The 12,501-nt window shown below is 34.8% G+C and overlaps 1 protein-coding gene across 4 annotated transcripts in view; it reads right to left on the bottom strand.

The window, feature by feature from the left end:
• Mipep (mitochondrial intermediate peptidase) overlaps positions 1-12,501 on the bottom strand; it is a 190,796-nt gene that overhangs the window by 103,614 nt on the left and 74,681 nt on the right. For all 4 annotated transcript variants that reach the window (XM_058580735.1, XM_058580731.1, XM_046447939.1 and 1 more), the window contains exons 15-16: positions 8,014-8,088; positions 2,231-2,350 (exon numbers count right to left, since the gene is read on the bottom strand). In XM_058580735.1, coding sequence (XP_058436718.1) covers positions 2,231-2,350; positions 8,014-8,088 — 195 coding nt within the window. The remainder of the gene's footprint in view (positions 1-2,230; positions 2,351-8,013; positions 8,089-12,501) is intronic.

Genomic DNA, 12,501 nt, shown 5'->3' on the forward strand with positions numbered 1-12,501 from the left:
ATGCAAGTCAGTGGTAAAGCATCCCTGGGTTCAATTCCCAGTACCAAATAAAAGAAAAAGAGCCCCCAAAATATAATACATAAGCTTTAAAATAATGTCTTCTCTAAACATAGCTAAACTTCTCCTAAGGATCTCTTAAAACAACTTACACTAAGATGCTACTGAATGTGAATGTGAGAGATAACCCCAGTGAAGAGATAAACCTTTTTATTTTTCCAAAAGGAATAGGATAAGAAGAGTGGACTTTATATCATCCTTCCTTTTAAGTTAAAAATGACTTATAGATCATTGGTTCAGAATATGATTGCCAGTGTCATTTCATTCTTATATATTAAATGATTGCATAGAAGAAACTTAGATGATGAAGGAAGTTTGGGTTCTATTATAAAAATAGGCATAGCTATATTATCATAAGACTTAAGAATGATAACACATAAACATGTCCAATTTTTATGCTTTATGCTATTGGTTTTAAATAAAAAGGAGTTTAATTTAATTTTTTTTTAAAAAAAGATAAGATAAAGACATGCAGGAGGCAAGCAACTCAGTCACAGATGAAGTTCTGTAGCTTTGGAAAGTGTTATGGTTTGTATGTGAGGTGTCCCCCAAAAGCTCACCTGTGAGACAATACAAGAGGGTTCAGAGGGCATATAATCAGGTTGTGATAGCCTTAAACTAATCAATGGATTAATCCCTGATGAGGTTAACTGAGTGGTAACTGGAGGCAGATGGGATGTAGCTGGAGGAGGTAGGGCATTGGTGGTGTGGTTTTGGGCAATATATTTGCTCCTGGCAAGTAGAGATCTCTCTCTCTCTCTGCTTTCTGATCATCATGTGAGCCACTTCCCTCTGCCACACTATTCTTCCATAATATCCTGCCTCACCTCCATCCCTGGGGAATGAAGCCTGCTGTCTATGGACTGAGAACTCTGAAAACCCTAAATAAACCTTTCCTCCTCTACAATTATTCTAATCATGTCCTTTAGTCACAGCAGCATAAAAGCTGACTAAAACAGAAAGCCTCCCAGATATTTCCTCTTTTTGTTCTTCCTACAATTTCACTACTTACTAGTTATATTGTAACTACATGGAGTTTAACTCCCATCATTTTTTTAAATAAGCAAAGTGGACTATAAAATGAGAACAAAAATATACAAGTCCAAAAACCCATGAATCAGTAAATATTTTGAAAACAGGAAAAAGCTAGCAGAATCTAGGCAACTGTTATGTTATATATTCCACAGGTGAATTGTTATATTATTTTTGGCACTACAATTTCTCACTAATACAGATAATCAAGAGTTCAATAGTTTGCAGTATTAGAACAATAAATTATATGTGAGCAACAATAGGTAGTTAGGAGTAGAGTGGTAGAGCTCATGCTTAGCATTTGAAAGGCACTGGTTTTGATCCCTAGCACTATTAGAAAACTTAAAAAAAAAAAGATATTTAGAGCTGGGAACAGTGGTATAAGCCCATAATTCTAGTAATTGAAAAGCTGAAGCAAGAGTTCCAGCCTCCCAGCAACTTAGCAATACCCTGTCTCAAAATAAAAATAAAAAGGACTGGGGATGCAGCTCAGTAGTAAAGTACTTTTGGGTTCAATATCCAGAATATAACAAAGAAGTTGTTTAGTATGACTAGCATTTCACATTTAGAGAAGATGATTAAGCTTCTAATAAGAAACTATTGAAAAAGAATATCATACAGATAAAATGGTAAATATAAATTATTCCCATGAATGTCTGAGTGTTAACATTGACATTCACTGGACAATTCTAGTTTAGTGATCAACTGAATCTCAGCACAAAATGTTCTAGTATCTAATTCTATAATAAATAAAACCAGTTGACATTCCTTTTGCATTGTGAAGTTTATACAGTACTTTTATATTAGCTCTCTATTAGACTAAGACAGAGGAGATAAACCTAGATTTACTGGTAGCCATCACACCACCTAGTCAGAAAAACCTTTCTGAAAATGCAAAGAACTCAAGAGAAGAACAGAGGGGACAAATGGAAAAAGAAACCTTTCCCAAAATATTACTGGTGACCTAGATCCATTTTGGCTAGAACCAGATACCCTCCTGCACCTCCAGTTACAAGATTCAATAAATTCACTCCTTTGCTTAAGCGAATATGAGCTCAGTTTCTATTGCTTGGATCACCACCTACAGAAACACCAGCAAAGTCATTCAATAGCACACAAGGGATTAAAATGCTGGACTCACAGTATTTGGAACGTAGGGTAAGCCATAAAATTTCTCCTGTGTTTCCTTGAGGATGTCTGTGGTTGGTTTCCTCAGGGGATGCTCCCCATGGTAGATTTGATCCAGAGTGGCATAAAAGACCTAGATAGATTAAAAATATCTATTAGTTTTGATAGTTCACCCTCATATTTAAGATGGGATTGACTAAAGGACCTATCAAGGAAAGAAAACTACAGACCAATATCTCTGATGAACTCAGATGCAAAAATACTAAAACATTAGCAAACTGTTTTCAACAACATATTAGGAAGATTGAACATCATGACTAAATTGGTTTTATTTCAGAGATGCAAGGATGGTTTAACATATGAAAATCAATAAATATAATTCATCACATAAATAGAATTAAGAACAAAAATCACTTAGTCATCTCAATATATGGAGAGAAAGTCTTCAACAATTCAGTACCTATTCCTAAAAAAAAAAAAAAAAAAAAAAAAAAAGACTGAAAAAACTAGGGATAGAAATAACCTAGCTCAACATAATAAAGGCTGTATACGAAAAACCCAAACCCAACCTCACAGTAAATAGGGAAAAACTGAAAGCATTTCCTTTAAAATCTGAACAAATATATAGTGCTAGAACTTCTAGTCAGAGAAATAAAGCAAGAGAAGGAAATGAAAGAGATAAAAATAGGAAAGGAAGTCAAATGATCACTGTTTGCAGATGATATGATCCTATATGTAGAAGATCCCCCCTGCCTCCCTCCAAGAAAAATCCACCAAAAGACTGCTAATAAACAAATTTGGCAAAGTAGCCAGATACAAAAATCAACATCTTTTCTATACACCAATAATAAATCTGCTGAAAAAGAAATCAATAAAAAAAATTCCATTCACAATAGCCTTAAAACCACCCTCAAAACCAACCTAGGAATAAATCTAACCAAGGAAGTGAAAGACCTCTACAATAAAAACTATAGAATATTGAAAAAAGAACTTGAAGACAAAAGAATATAGAAAGACCTCTCATGTTCATGGAGAGGCAGAATTAATGTTGTTAAAATTGCCATACTACCAAAAACAATGTATAGATTCAATGCAGTCCCCATCAAAATACCAATGACATTCTTCACAGAACTAGAAAAAAATGGCCTAAAATTCATTTGGAAGAATCAAAGACCTAGAATAGTCAAAGCAATCTTAAGCCAAAAAACAAAGCTGGAGGCATCACAGTATCTGGTTTCAAATTATAAAAAACAGCATGATACTAGCATAAAAACAGACACATAGACCAGTGGTACAGAGAAGGAGATACAGAGAAATCCACATCTATGGTCATCTGATCCTTGACAAAGATGCCAAAAACACACATTGGAGAAAAGACAGCCTTTTTAACATTTAGATGGTGCTGGGAAATATGATTATCCATATGTAGAAGAATGAAACTAGATTCTTATCTCTCACCCCGCACAAAAATCAACTTGAAATGGATCAAAGACCTAAGAATTAGACCAGAAACTATGCAATTCCTAGAAGAAAATGAAGGATCAACAATCTAGCATATAGGCATAGGCAATGACTTTCTCAATAGGACACCTAACACTTAGGAAATAATGCCAAGAGTTAATTAATGGAACAGCATCAAATTAAAAAGCTTCTGCACAGCAAAGGTAAGAATTAAGAATGTAAAGAGATAACCCATGGAATGAGAAGAACTTTGCTCGCTACTTTTCTGACAGAGGATTAATAACTAGAATATATAAAGAACTCAAAATAACTTAACACCAGAAAATCAAATTACCTAAATAATGAATGGGCAAATAAATTAAACAGAAACTTTTCAAAAGAAGAAACAGAAATAGCCAACAAAAATATGAAATATGTTCAACATCATTAGCACATTAGCAATTAGGGAAATGAAAATCAAGAGTACACTGAAATTTCATCTTATATCCATCAAAAAATGCAAACAAAAATAAATGCTGGATGGGGCTGGGGATGTGGCTCAAGCGGTAGCGTGCTCGCCTGGCATGCGTGCGGCCCAGGTTCGATCCTCAGCACCACATACAAACAAAGATGTTGTGTTCGCTGAAAACTAAAAAATAAATATTAAAAATTTCTCTCTCTCTCTCTCCCCCCCCATCTCTCTCTAAAAAAATAAAATAAAATAAAATAATAAATAAATAAATGCTGGAGAGAATGTGGAGAAAAAAGGAATACTTTTTACACTGTTAGTGGGATTATAATTAGAACAACCACTATGGAAATCAGTATGGAGGTGCCTCAAAAGTCTAGGCATAGAACCACCAAATGACCTAGTTATACCATTCCTTGGTATTTACCCTAAAGAATTAAAGTCATCATACTACAATGATACATGTATATCCATGTTTATAGCAGCATAATTCACAATAGCCAAACTATGAAACCAGTGTAGGTGTCTATCAATGGATGAACAGATAAATAAAATGTGGTATATATACACAATGGAGTTTCACGCAGCCATAAAGAAAAATGAAATTATGCCATGTGCAGGAAAATGGATGGAACTAGAGACCATTTTGTTAAGTGAAATAAGCTAAACTCAGAAGGTCAAAGGTAATATGTTTTCTCTCATATGCGGAGACTAGAGAGGAAAAAAGAAAAAAAAAAAAAAAAAAAAAAAAGGAGGCAGGTGGAATCTCAAGAAAACCAAAGGAAAGGATCCAGGGGATGAGAGGTGGGGAGGCAGGGGTGAAGTGCTAGGAAGTGATAGTGGCCAAATTATATTGTTGATATCTTCTCCATGTACAAATACATAACAATGAATCCCATCATTATGTACAACTAAAATGTATTAATAAAATATGTAAAAGGTTAAAAAAGAAAGAAGGGGGTCAACCAAAGATGTCATGAGAGAACGAGAATAATAAGTATAAACCATAGTTGAAAATGTTCAGAAATATAAACATATATGAGGCTGGGGTTGTGGCTCAGCGGTAGAGCACTCGCCTAGCAAGTGCAAAGCCCTGGATTCGATCCTCAGCACCACATAAAAATAAATAAATAAAGGCATTATGTCCAACTACAACTAAAAAATAAATATTAAAAAAAATAAACATACATGATTTGAGATACACTCTGTACCACAGTTATGACCATGTCGAAGATTAAAAGAAATGTTCTCAACCTTTTCATGATTAAGGATATTAAAGACTTTTGAAATTTATCCACAAGTACTCTTTATGTGTAATGCTGCAAGATAAAATTTGTGGCCACAAAAGTGAAACTTTGTCATTATATATGAAATTAGAAATATGAAGAAAAAAAAAGAAGAGTGACAACTTGTGACACCTAAGATCTAACAAATCATGTTTGGTTTCTTTCTAAAATTCAGATAGATCTCAAATAGGAAAAGTTAAATGAACAGAACTGTAGTCTTGTGACTGGAGATGAAGGAACACTAAGTAGGTGGGATGAAGTTGGTAGGCACAGTCATCTAGCACATGGTGAGTACAGGTGTTATAAAGAATCCTGATGCAGCTGTTGGAGTCTGGAGTGAGGGCCACATGAGACTGCACCCCTGGTGTCAGCTGCCACGTTTGGGCAATTCTGGCTCAATGTGGGGCCAGGAGAGCAGGATCATTCACCTCTGAATAGAGGACATAGGTCATTGAAACATAATAGGAGAATAAAACATCAAAGAAAGTCTGAATATGAACTCTGTGTTTTCAAAGTACTGAAAACTAAATTTTGCATAGAAAATCCAAAGTAAAGATAAAGGGTATTTTTGCTGCCAACATTTCACTTCAATCTTAACATGGTTTGGAATTTACCTGATACAAGAAAGGCGAAAATGCTTTATTTAAAGGAAAAACTTTGACATGCAATTATGCCTCTGATATGTATCTTTCTGATTCAGAAGTGGAATTTGTAGAGAATGTGCAGCTGTTGACTTGAAAGAAGTGAGGATTAGTCTGGATAAAAGAAAAAATTTAAATGACCTCTAGCTTCTGGCTTAATCTAGATATAGCATTATGGTTCTAAATTATAAAGCCAAGTTAAAACCTTCCCTAAAAATACAGACATTTCCTAAATATAAATATTGCTTTCCTCTAACTGGTAATCTAAACATATAGCTAAAAACAGCTCTTTCAATTCTATATTCTATAATGAGTAACAATGAATAATCAAAGAAGCTGAAATTACTCATCTATGTCTTACCTATTCTTCTCAGTAAATTATTAGGAATTAAAACTTAATTGTAACCTGAACTGAGGTGGTTTTTGTCTCAATCTATAGACAAGTCAAAATGTAAGAGTTTCATTTCTTCAATTATGCCTTTACAAATGATATAAACATAGAATCCCTTTTTTGAACTATAAGTTCAAAATCAGCAAAATAAATGTATATTATTTCATGCTGATTTGCTGATAAATGAAATAATTCTGAAGGCATCAGTCAATCTGCCAACCCAGCAGGCTAAAGAAACTTATAGCCATGGAAAAATAAAGAGCCTATTTTAAAATTATGCATGATTTTTAAAAATTCACAATTTAAAAAATACTGTTTATTCCCCCTTAGAAAGCTGATTCACTTCCTTTTCATCTTTGACTCCACTCCATATTATAAGCATAATGTGAAAACTGGATACGAGTATCTCTACTGGCAAGAATTTCCCCCTCTTTCTCTATCTCTGGCTAATCTTTTTGGAGAGTGAAAGGAAGGAAAGATTTTTTTCATCTTAAAGGAAGATCATTAGAACAACTGTTCAAAAAACAAAGCTATAACACAAACTTTTAGAAAAAGGCAGGTTTCCTAATACACATACCAGCAAATCACAAGTTTTTTGCCAAGTAATATTAATTTTTAAAAATAACTCAGAAATCCTTTTTTAATTATACTGACAAATATAGACATGAAATAACATCAATCAAATATAAATTCATGGCTTTGTCTACTGCATTTTATATGTGTGTACACACACACACACACACACACATATACACACACACTTTTCTTCTTTTTCTGAAGTGCTAGGGTTCCAACCCAGGGCCTTGTGTATGCTCTATCATTTGTGCAAGTGCTTTTACCAATGAGCTATACCTCTGGCCCTGAAATATATATTTCAAGGTATAACAAAAATAGAGCTCACTTGTTACCTTCTAAGACTAAATTTTATAAAACTATAAAACAAATAGTGTTTTCACTCTTAAACAGGCAAGTGGATCATTATAAAGTTAATATTGTGTAAGATAAAAGATTAGTGTTTAGGCTGTGCTGACACAACTCTCAAGATCTGATGAAAACAATAAGAACTCCATAAACAATCTCAGTAGTTACAAATATCTAAATATCTGGTATCATGCAGACCTGGCACACATGGTTCATAAAATTTTTCTTTATTCAGGAACCTGGGAAATTAGTTTTGAATATTATCTAAAATTAACAATAATTACAGTTTAAATTTCCCATCTAAAACCACCAAGTTTAGATAAAGATACCAAATGAGTAAGAATATATACGATTGGGTTTGAGTCCTAACTTGGCTATTTGAAATGTCTGATTTAGAAGTTTATAGTCCTTCTAGGCTTTGATTTTCCAGCTAAAAATGGAAAAAAAAAACCCTTATGTAACACCTACCTTGTAAGGACAGTGCAAGGATTGAAGAGTCAATTTTGGCCAACTTCTTTGAACTCAGATGAAAGATGTCTTAGAAGCATAATTATTATAATAAATGTGTAGCACTGGCAAGAATTTAAAGTTCTATATTTATAGGGGATAATGACTCTGGAAAACTTTGGAACAAAGTTGCATACACACCTGAAGTTGCATATCGGCAGCAGCACAAACCTTCTTAGATTCACAGAGACGAGACACCATATTTTTTGGCAATGGCTTAATAAAATAAAAGAAGATATATGTGAGTAAACTGCTTAACAAGTCATTGTATTATGTATGTTTTTGAGTCAGGAAATTTAAAAATAACATTATGTTGAAAACGAAAAACAGAATCTCATTATAGTTTTCAAATAACTTTTAAATATTTTAGTTGATGGCACAGATGAAGACATTCCATTTAATTTCAAACTGTCAAATAAAGGTTTGCACATGAAAAGGCAGGATTAAAGGGAGAAATGATATTGGCACTGATCTTTACAATCTATTTAAAACCCCACAGGAATACTTTTTCTGTTCCATTGTTTCCATGAGAGTCTGTTCAAGTGCTCTCTTGACTTTTAAGTGCACGAAATAACTGACTATTGGACTAAAAGATTAAAATGTCAAGAAATAATGATAATCCATGATAATCCATGGTGCCAGTAGTATTAAACTTGAATTGATATCCTGACAAATTGGCATGATAATAAATTGGAGATTCTTATTTTTCCAACCTGAAAGAATTATAAAACTTGGACACTCAGTACAAAGCCCCTATATGATGTAAGGCTTTCTCTGTGATACTAATTAGGCCTAATCCTATAACATACACATTCTCTTGGAAATAACTTACTAATGCAGTTGAATAAGTACTTTGCTCAATCTTTAACATCATTAATATTGATGGTTATTGAAGAAAGCTACCACTTTATACAACTCTACTTACAATCGATTGTAAATTAAGTTAATACAACTATATTTTAAATTTAAGTTAACAGCCCCTTTAAAGAGAAACACTTTATATAAGAAATGGTAGCAGGTGACTCAGTAGTCTACTTGTCCAGCCTATATTATTGGCCTGTGAATGAGACCGTAGACTCACATGTAGAATGGGAACCAGCCACTGCCATCTCTATGCCTGGGGCAAAGAATAGGGCCTGGCCCACAGCAGCCACTCAGTAAAGGTTGGCTGAAGGAATGGATGAATACAATAATCACCATCAGTGATTCACTTCTTAAGTGAAAGTTTGATGGTGGCTCAGACCAAATCTGCAGCCTTTCCTGTTCTCATTCCATTTTATAAGAAAAGCAAACCATGATTCATAATGTGGTTGGGACAGGTGGCATGGGAGGATTAGATGAACTCTAGATAGGGCAAGGGGGGGAGGAGGGAATGGGAGGGGACATGGGGGTAGGAAAGAGGGTGGAATGAGGACATCATTACCCTAAGTACATGTATGAAAACATGAGTAGTGTGATTCTACTTTGTGTACAACCAGAGACATGAAAAATTGTGCTCTATATGTGTACTATGAATTGTAATGCATTCTGCTGTCATATATAACAAATTAAAATAAAATTTAAAAAGAAAGAAAAGCAAACCAGGAAGAAAAGATGATTTTAGAGTTAAAACACAAACTGAAACAAGTTATGTAGTGTAAATTGTGGTACAGGTCAAAGGCCTGGGGCTTTCTGATACCCATCTGGTATGAAAGAAAAATTTCCTCAAATGGGGATTTTTTTAAAGTCAAGATTTAATTAAGTCACACCTGCCAACTGCTTGTAGCAAAATGTTCAGGTTCTTTAAACCTTACTTTATATGACAGCTTATGTTGACAGGATTCACGCTACACTAGGAGATATTTCATGCTTCACAAAGTTTTAATAGTTTTATTTTCACAACATAAGTATACGTGAAAGGATGACAGTTTCTCATTTAACTAACAGCCATAAAGATCACTGTAAGTGCTACTGCATTAGGCATGAGGGACCAAAAATGGTGAACAATAGAGAGGATACCTGCCCAAGAGCTTCCTGGTTAGCTTCTCCATATAAGCACCTATTTCAATTACTAACAACAATGAGTTCTAAGAAGGCACAGTGCTGCAGGACAGTATGAGAGCCACGACTGGGGAGATGACATAGAAGTAAAACACTGCAAAATGAAATGGGTGTTAGCTGGACAAGAGACGGTGGGAGAAAGAAGCATTTTAAGCAGAAGAAACAACAGATTCAAAAGTCAGAAAAGAGCAGGGCTTCTGGAAGAAGGTGGAGAAGAGCCCAGGGAATGAAAGAGGGAGCCCAGATGGATCAATCCATTCAGCAACCCCCAGGCAAGCCAACCAAGAGCCCTGGCTCCACCCTCAGGCATCACTCCATGGGAAACCATTGGGGAATTTTAAGTAAAGACTTTGTGGGGTCAGTTTTGTGTTCTAAAATTTCTCTGGCTACAAAGTAGATGCTGAACAGGATGAAGGCAGGAATGTATTAGGAAAATCCCTTAGAAGGCTACAGTTAGCAGACAATGCTTAGCATCTGCACTGATGCTCTTAGTAGCTAAGTTCCCATGAACTGAAGAGGAGGAATGGGGAGAGACAGAAGGTGAGCACACACCACCTGGCCTGTTTTTGAAAGTGGCTGAGAAGTGCACAGTGAGGGAGGAAAGCAGCAGCAGTTGGGAAGGTTGGGCAGAAGGAGAAATTTTTGCTTAAGGTTAGGAAATGCTTAAGCTGGCTTAAGAAAAAAAATGCTGATGGCCCTTAGAGGGGACAAAAGATCAAGCTGTAGAAAGAAGAGGATGAGGTGAGCTCTTGAGAAGGCAGGAAGGAAAGCAGTACAGATGACAGGGAAAAGAATAGCTCAGTGAGAAGAGCACGTGGGAGGAGACCCAGAAGGTCCCCTTTGGCATGAACTCTCCCTGAGCCCAGAGGAAGTGGCTGGGAGGGAGTGGGAGTCTCAGAGTTAAAGAGATGAGGCAAAATTGTGCAGGTGTCACACACACCAATCCACTGCAATGACACCTCTTTGCACTGAGGTGTGTTTTGGCAGAAGCAAGCTGCCCCCACCGAAGGCCCTAATCAGGATACAGGGGCACCAGAGGTGGATAAAGAAAGGGAGAAGTAGAAGGGCAATTGAAAGGCATCCTGTTGAGGCAAAAGTGTGGACCCGGGAGGGAAGGACAGGCAGGCCAGCTGCTTGGCCCACAGCTGCACTTAGCCTGCGTGAAAGGCTCAGCTCTTTGCTCTGTAGACAATTACCGGAAATGCCAAGTCTTAGCTCTACAAGCCAAAGGCAACATTCCCCTTTCCGTTCCTTTCTGAAGTAGCTCATTTATTTGGAGGCCAACATCCTCAAGGTTCAAACTTTTATAGAAAGGGCAAACATTCCAGTACAGACTCAGTGAGGTTTAATCCCTTCCCTGCCAGGTTTGCAATAAAACAAAATATGGAAGAAGAGCACACACAAGCATAAGAACAACTAAAAACAATTTAACAAAAATTATGTTTTCAAAAAAACCCACATGGGGTTAAATAAAATGTTACTGAGTAAAGGGATATGGGGGTCTGTCTTGTACCTATAATTATTTCAAAGTGTAAAATGTAAAAAACAAACAAATCTAAAAGTTATATATCTAAGACCTACTATATATATATATTGTAATAAGTACAAAGAACATTTATCAAAAAATATTTTTAAATGGATAGAAATAAAATCCTAGAATTCAGATAGAATCATTAACTCATCAAACTATATCTTAAATGATACATTTACATGAAGTAAAGTGTAAATTGGAAACTACTTCAAGTTGGCTCTAATTCTTAAAATTCTTTTTTTAAAATCTAGTTTGGTTGTTAGTTGGCTGGAATAAATGTATTTCAGCTCATGATGCAAGAGTTATATACTTATTCTCTTAGAAAATATTTCCTTTTTAAAATAAAATAACAAATTTAAAACAAAATCAACTTAAATAACAAACTAATTTTTAAGTTACATGCAAAATTCTAAAAATTATTACTAAATAAACAATATTGACAAGTTAAAAAAATAAGCTTCAATTTAGAAAAGTTTCCTGGTCAAATATTATTCTGCAAATTTCACTTTACCAATAAGTCATGGTAACCAATATTGAAATAATTCAGGCTATAATTCCAAAAGTGGTTATATTCACAGAATAGTGCAGATGTTTCATATTATTGTCTCCTAAATTCAAGATTCTCACATATGATATACTGAAGAAACAGATAATGATCACATCTCAAATTACAGGTAATAAGCAACTAGATATAAATGAAAATTCATTTTAAACACTAGAACATTGAATAATATAGCATTCACTAAAATGAAAATTTTCCAAAGTCTGTGGAATAAATTATGTCATCACATAATTAGTTGCATGTTTTACCAGATTCTACTTCAATCTTGATAATTACCAAGATAGAAAATACCTGCTTCCCGCTCATCTCTAAATTCAAATATAATGACATATAATTGCTTAGTTCTTCTTAGGATCTGGACACTCCCCTACTTGTTAAAGATTTTTTTTTTTAAATCCTACTAGCATATTAGGAATGCTGTAAATCAAGAATAAAGCTCATATTAACTAATTATGTTAAAGAATGTACAAAAAATGTCAGGTTTGGAGAGTTCTTT

Source organism: Marmota monax, unplaced genomic scaffold (genome assembly GCF_021218885.2).
Source record: "Marmota monax isolate L192 unplaced genomic scaffold, Marmota_monax_Labrador192_F-V1.1 WCK01_AAM20220418_F8-fsc00043, whole genome shotgun sequence".
NCBI classification, from domain to species: domain Eukaryota; kingdom Metazoa; phylum Chordata; class Mammalia; order Rodentia; family Sciuridae; genus Marmota; species Marmota monax.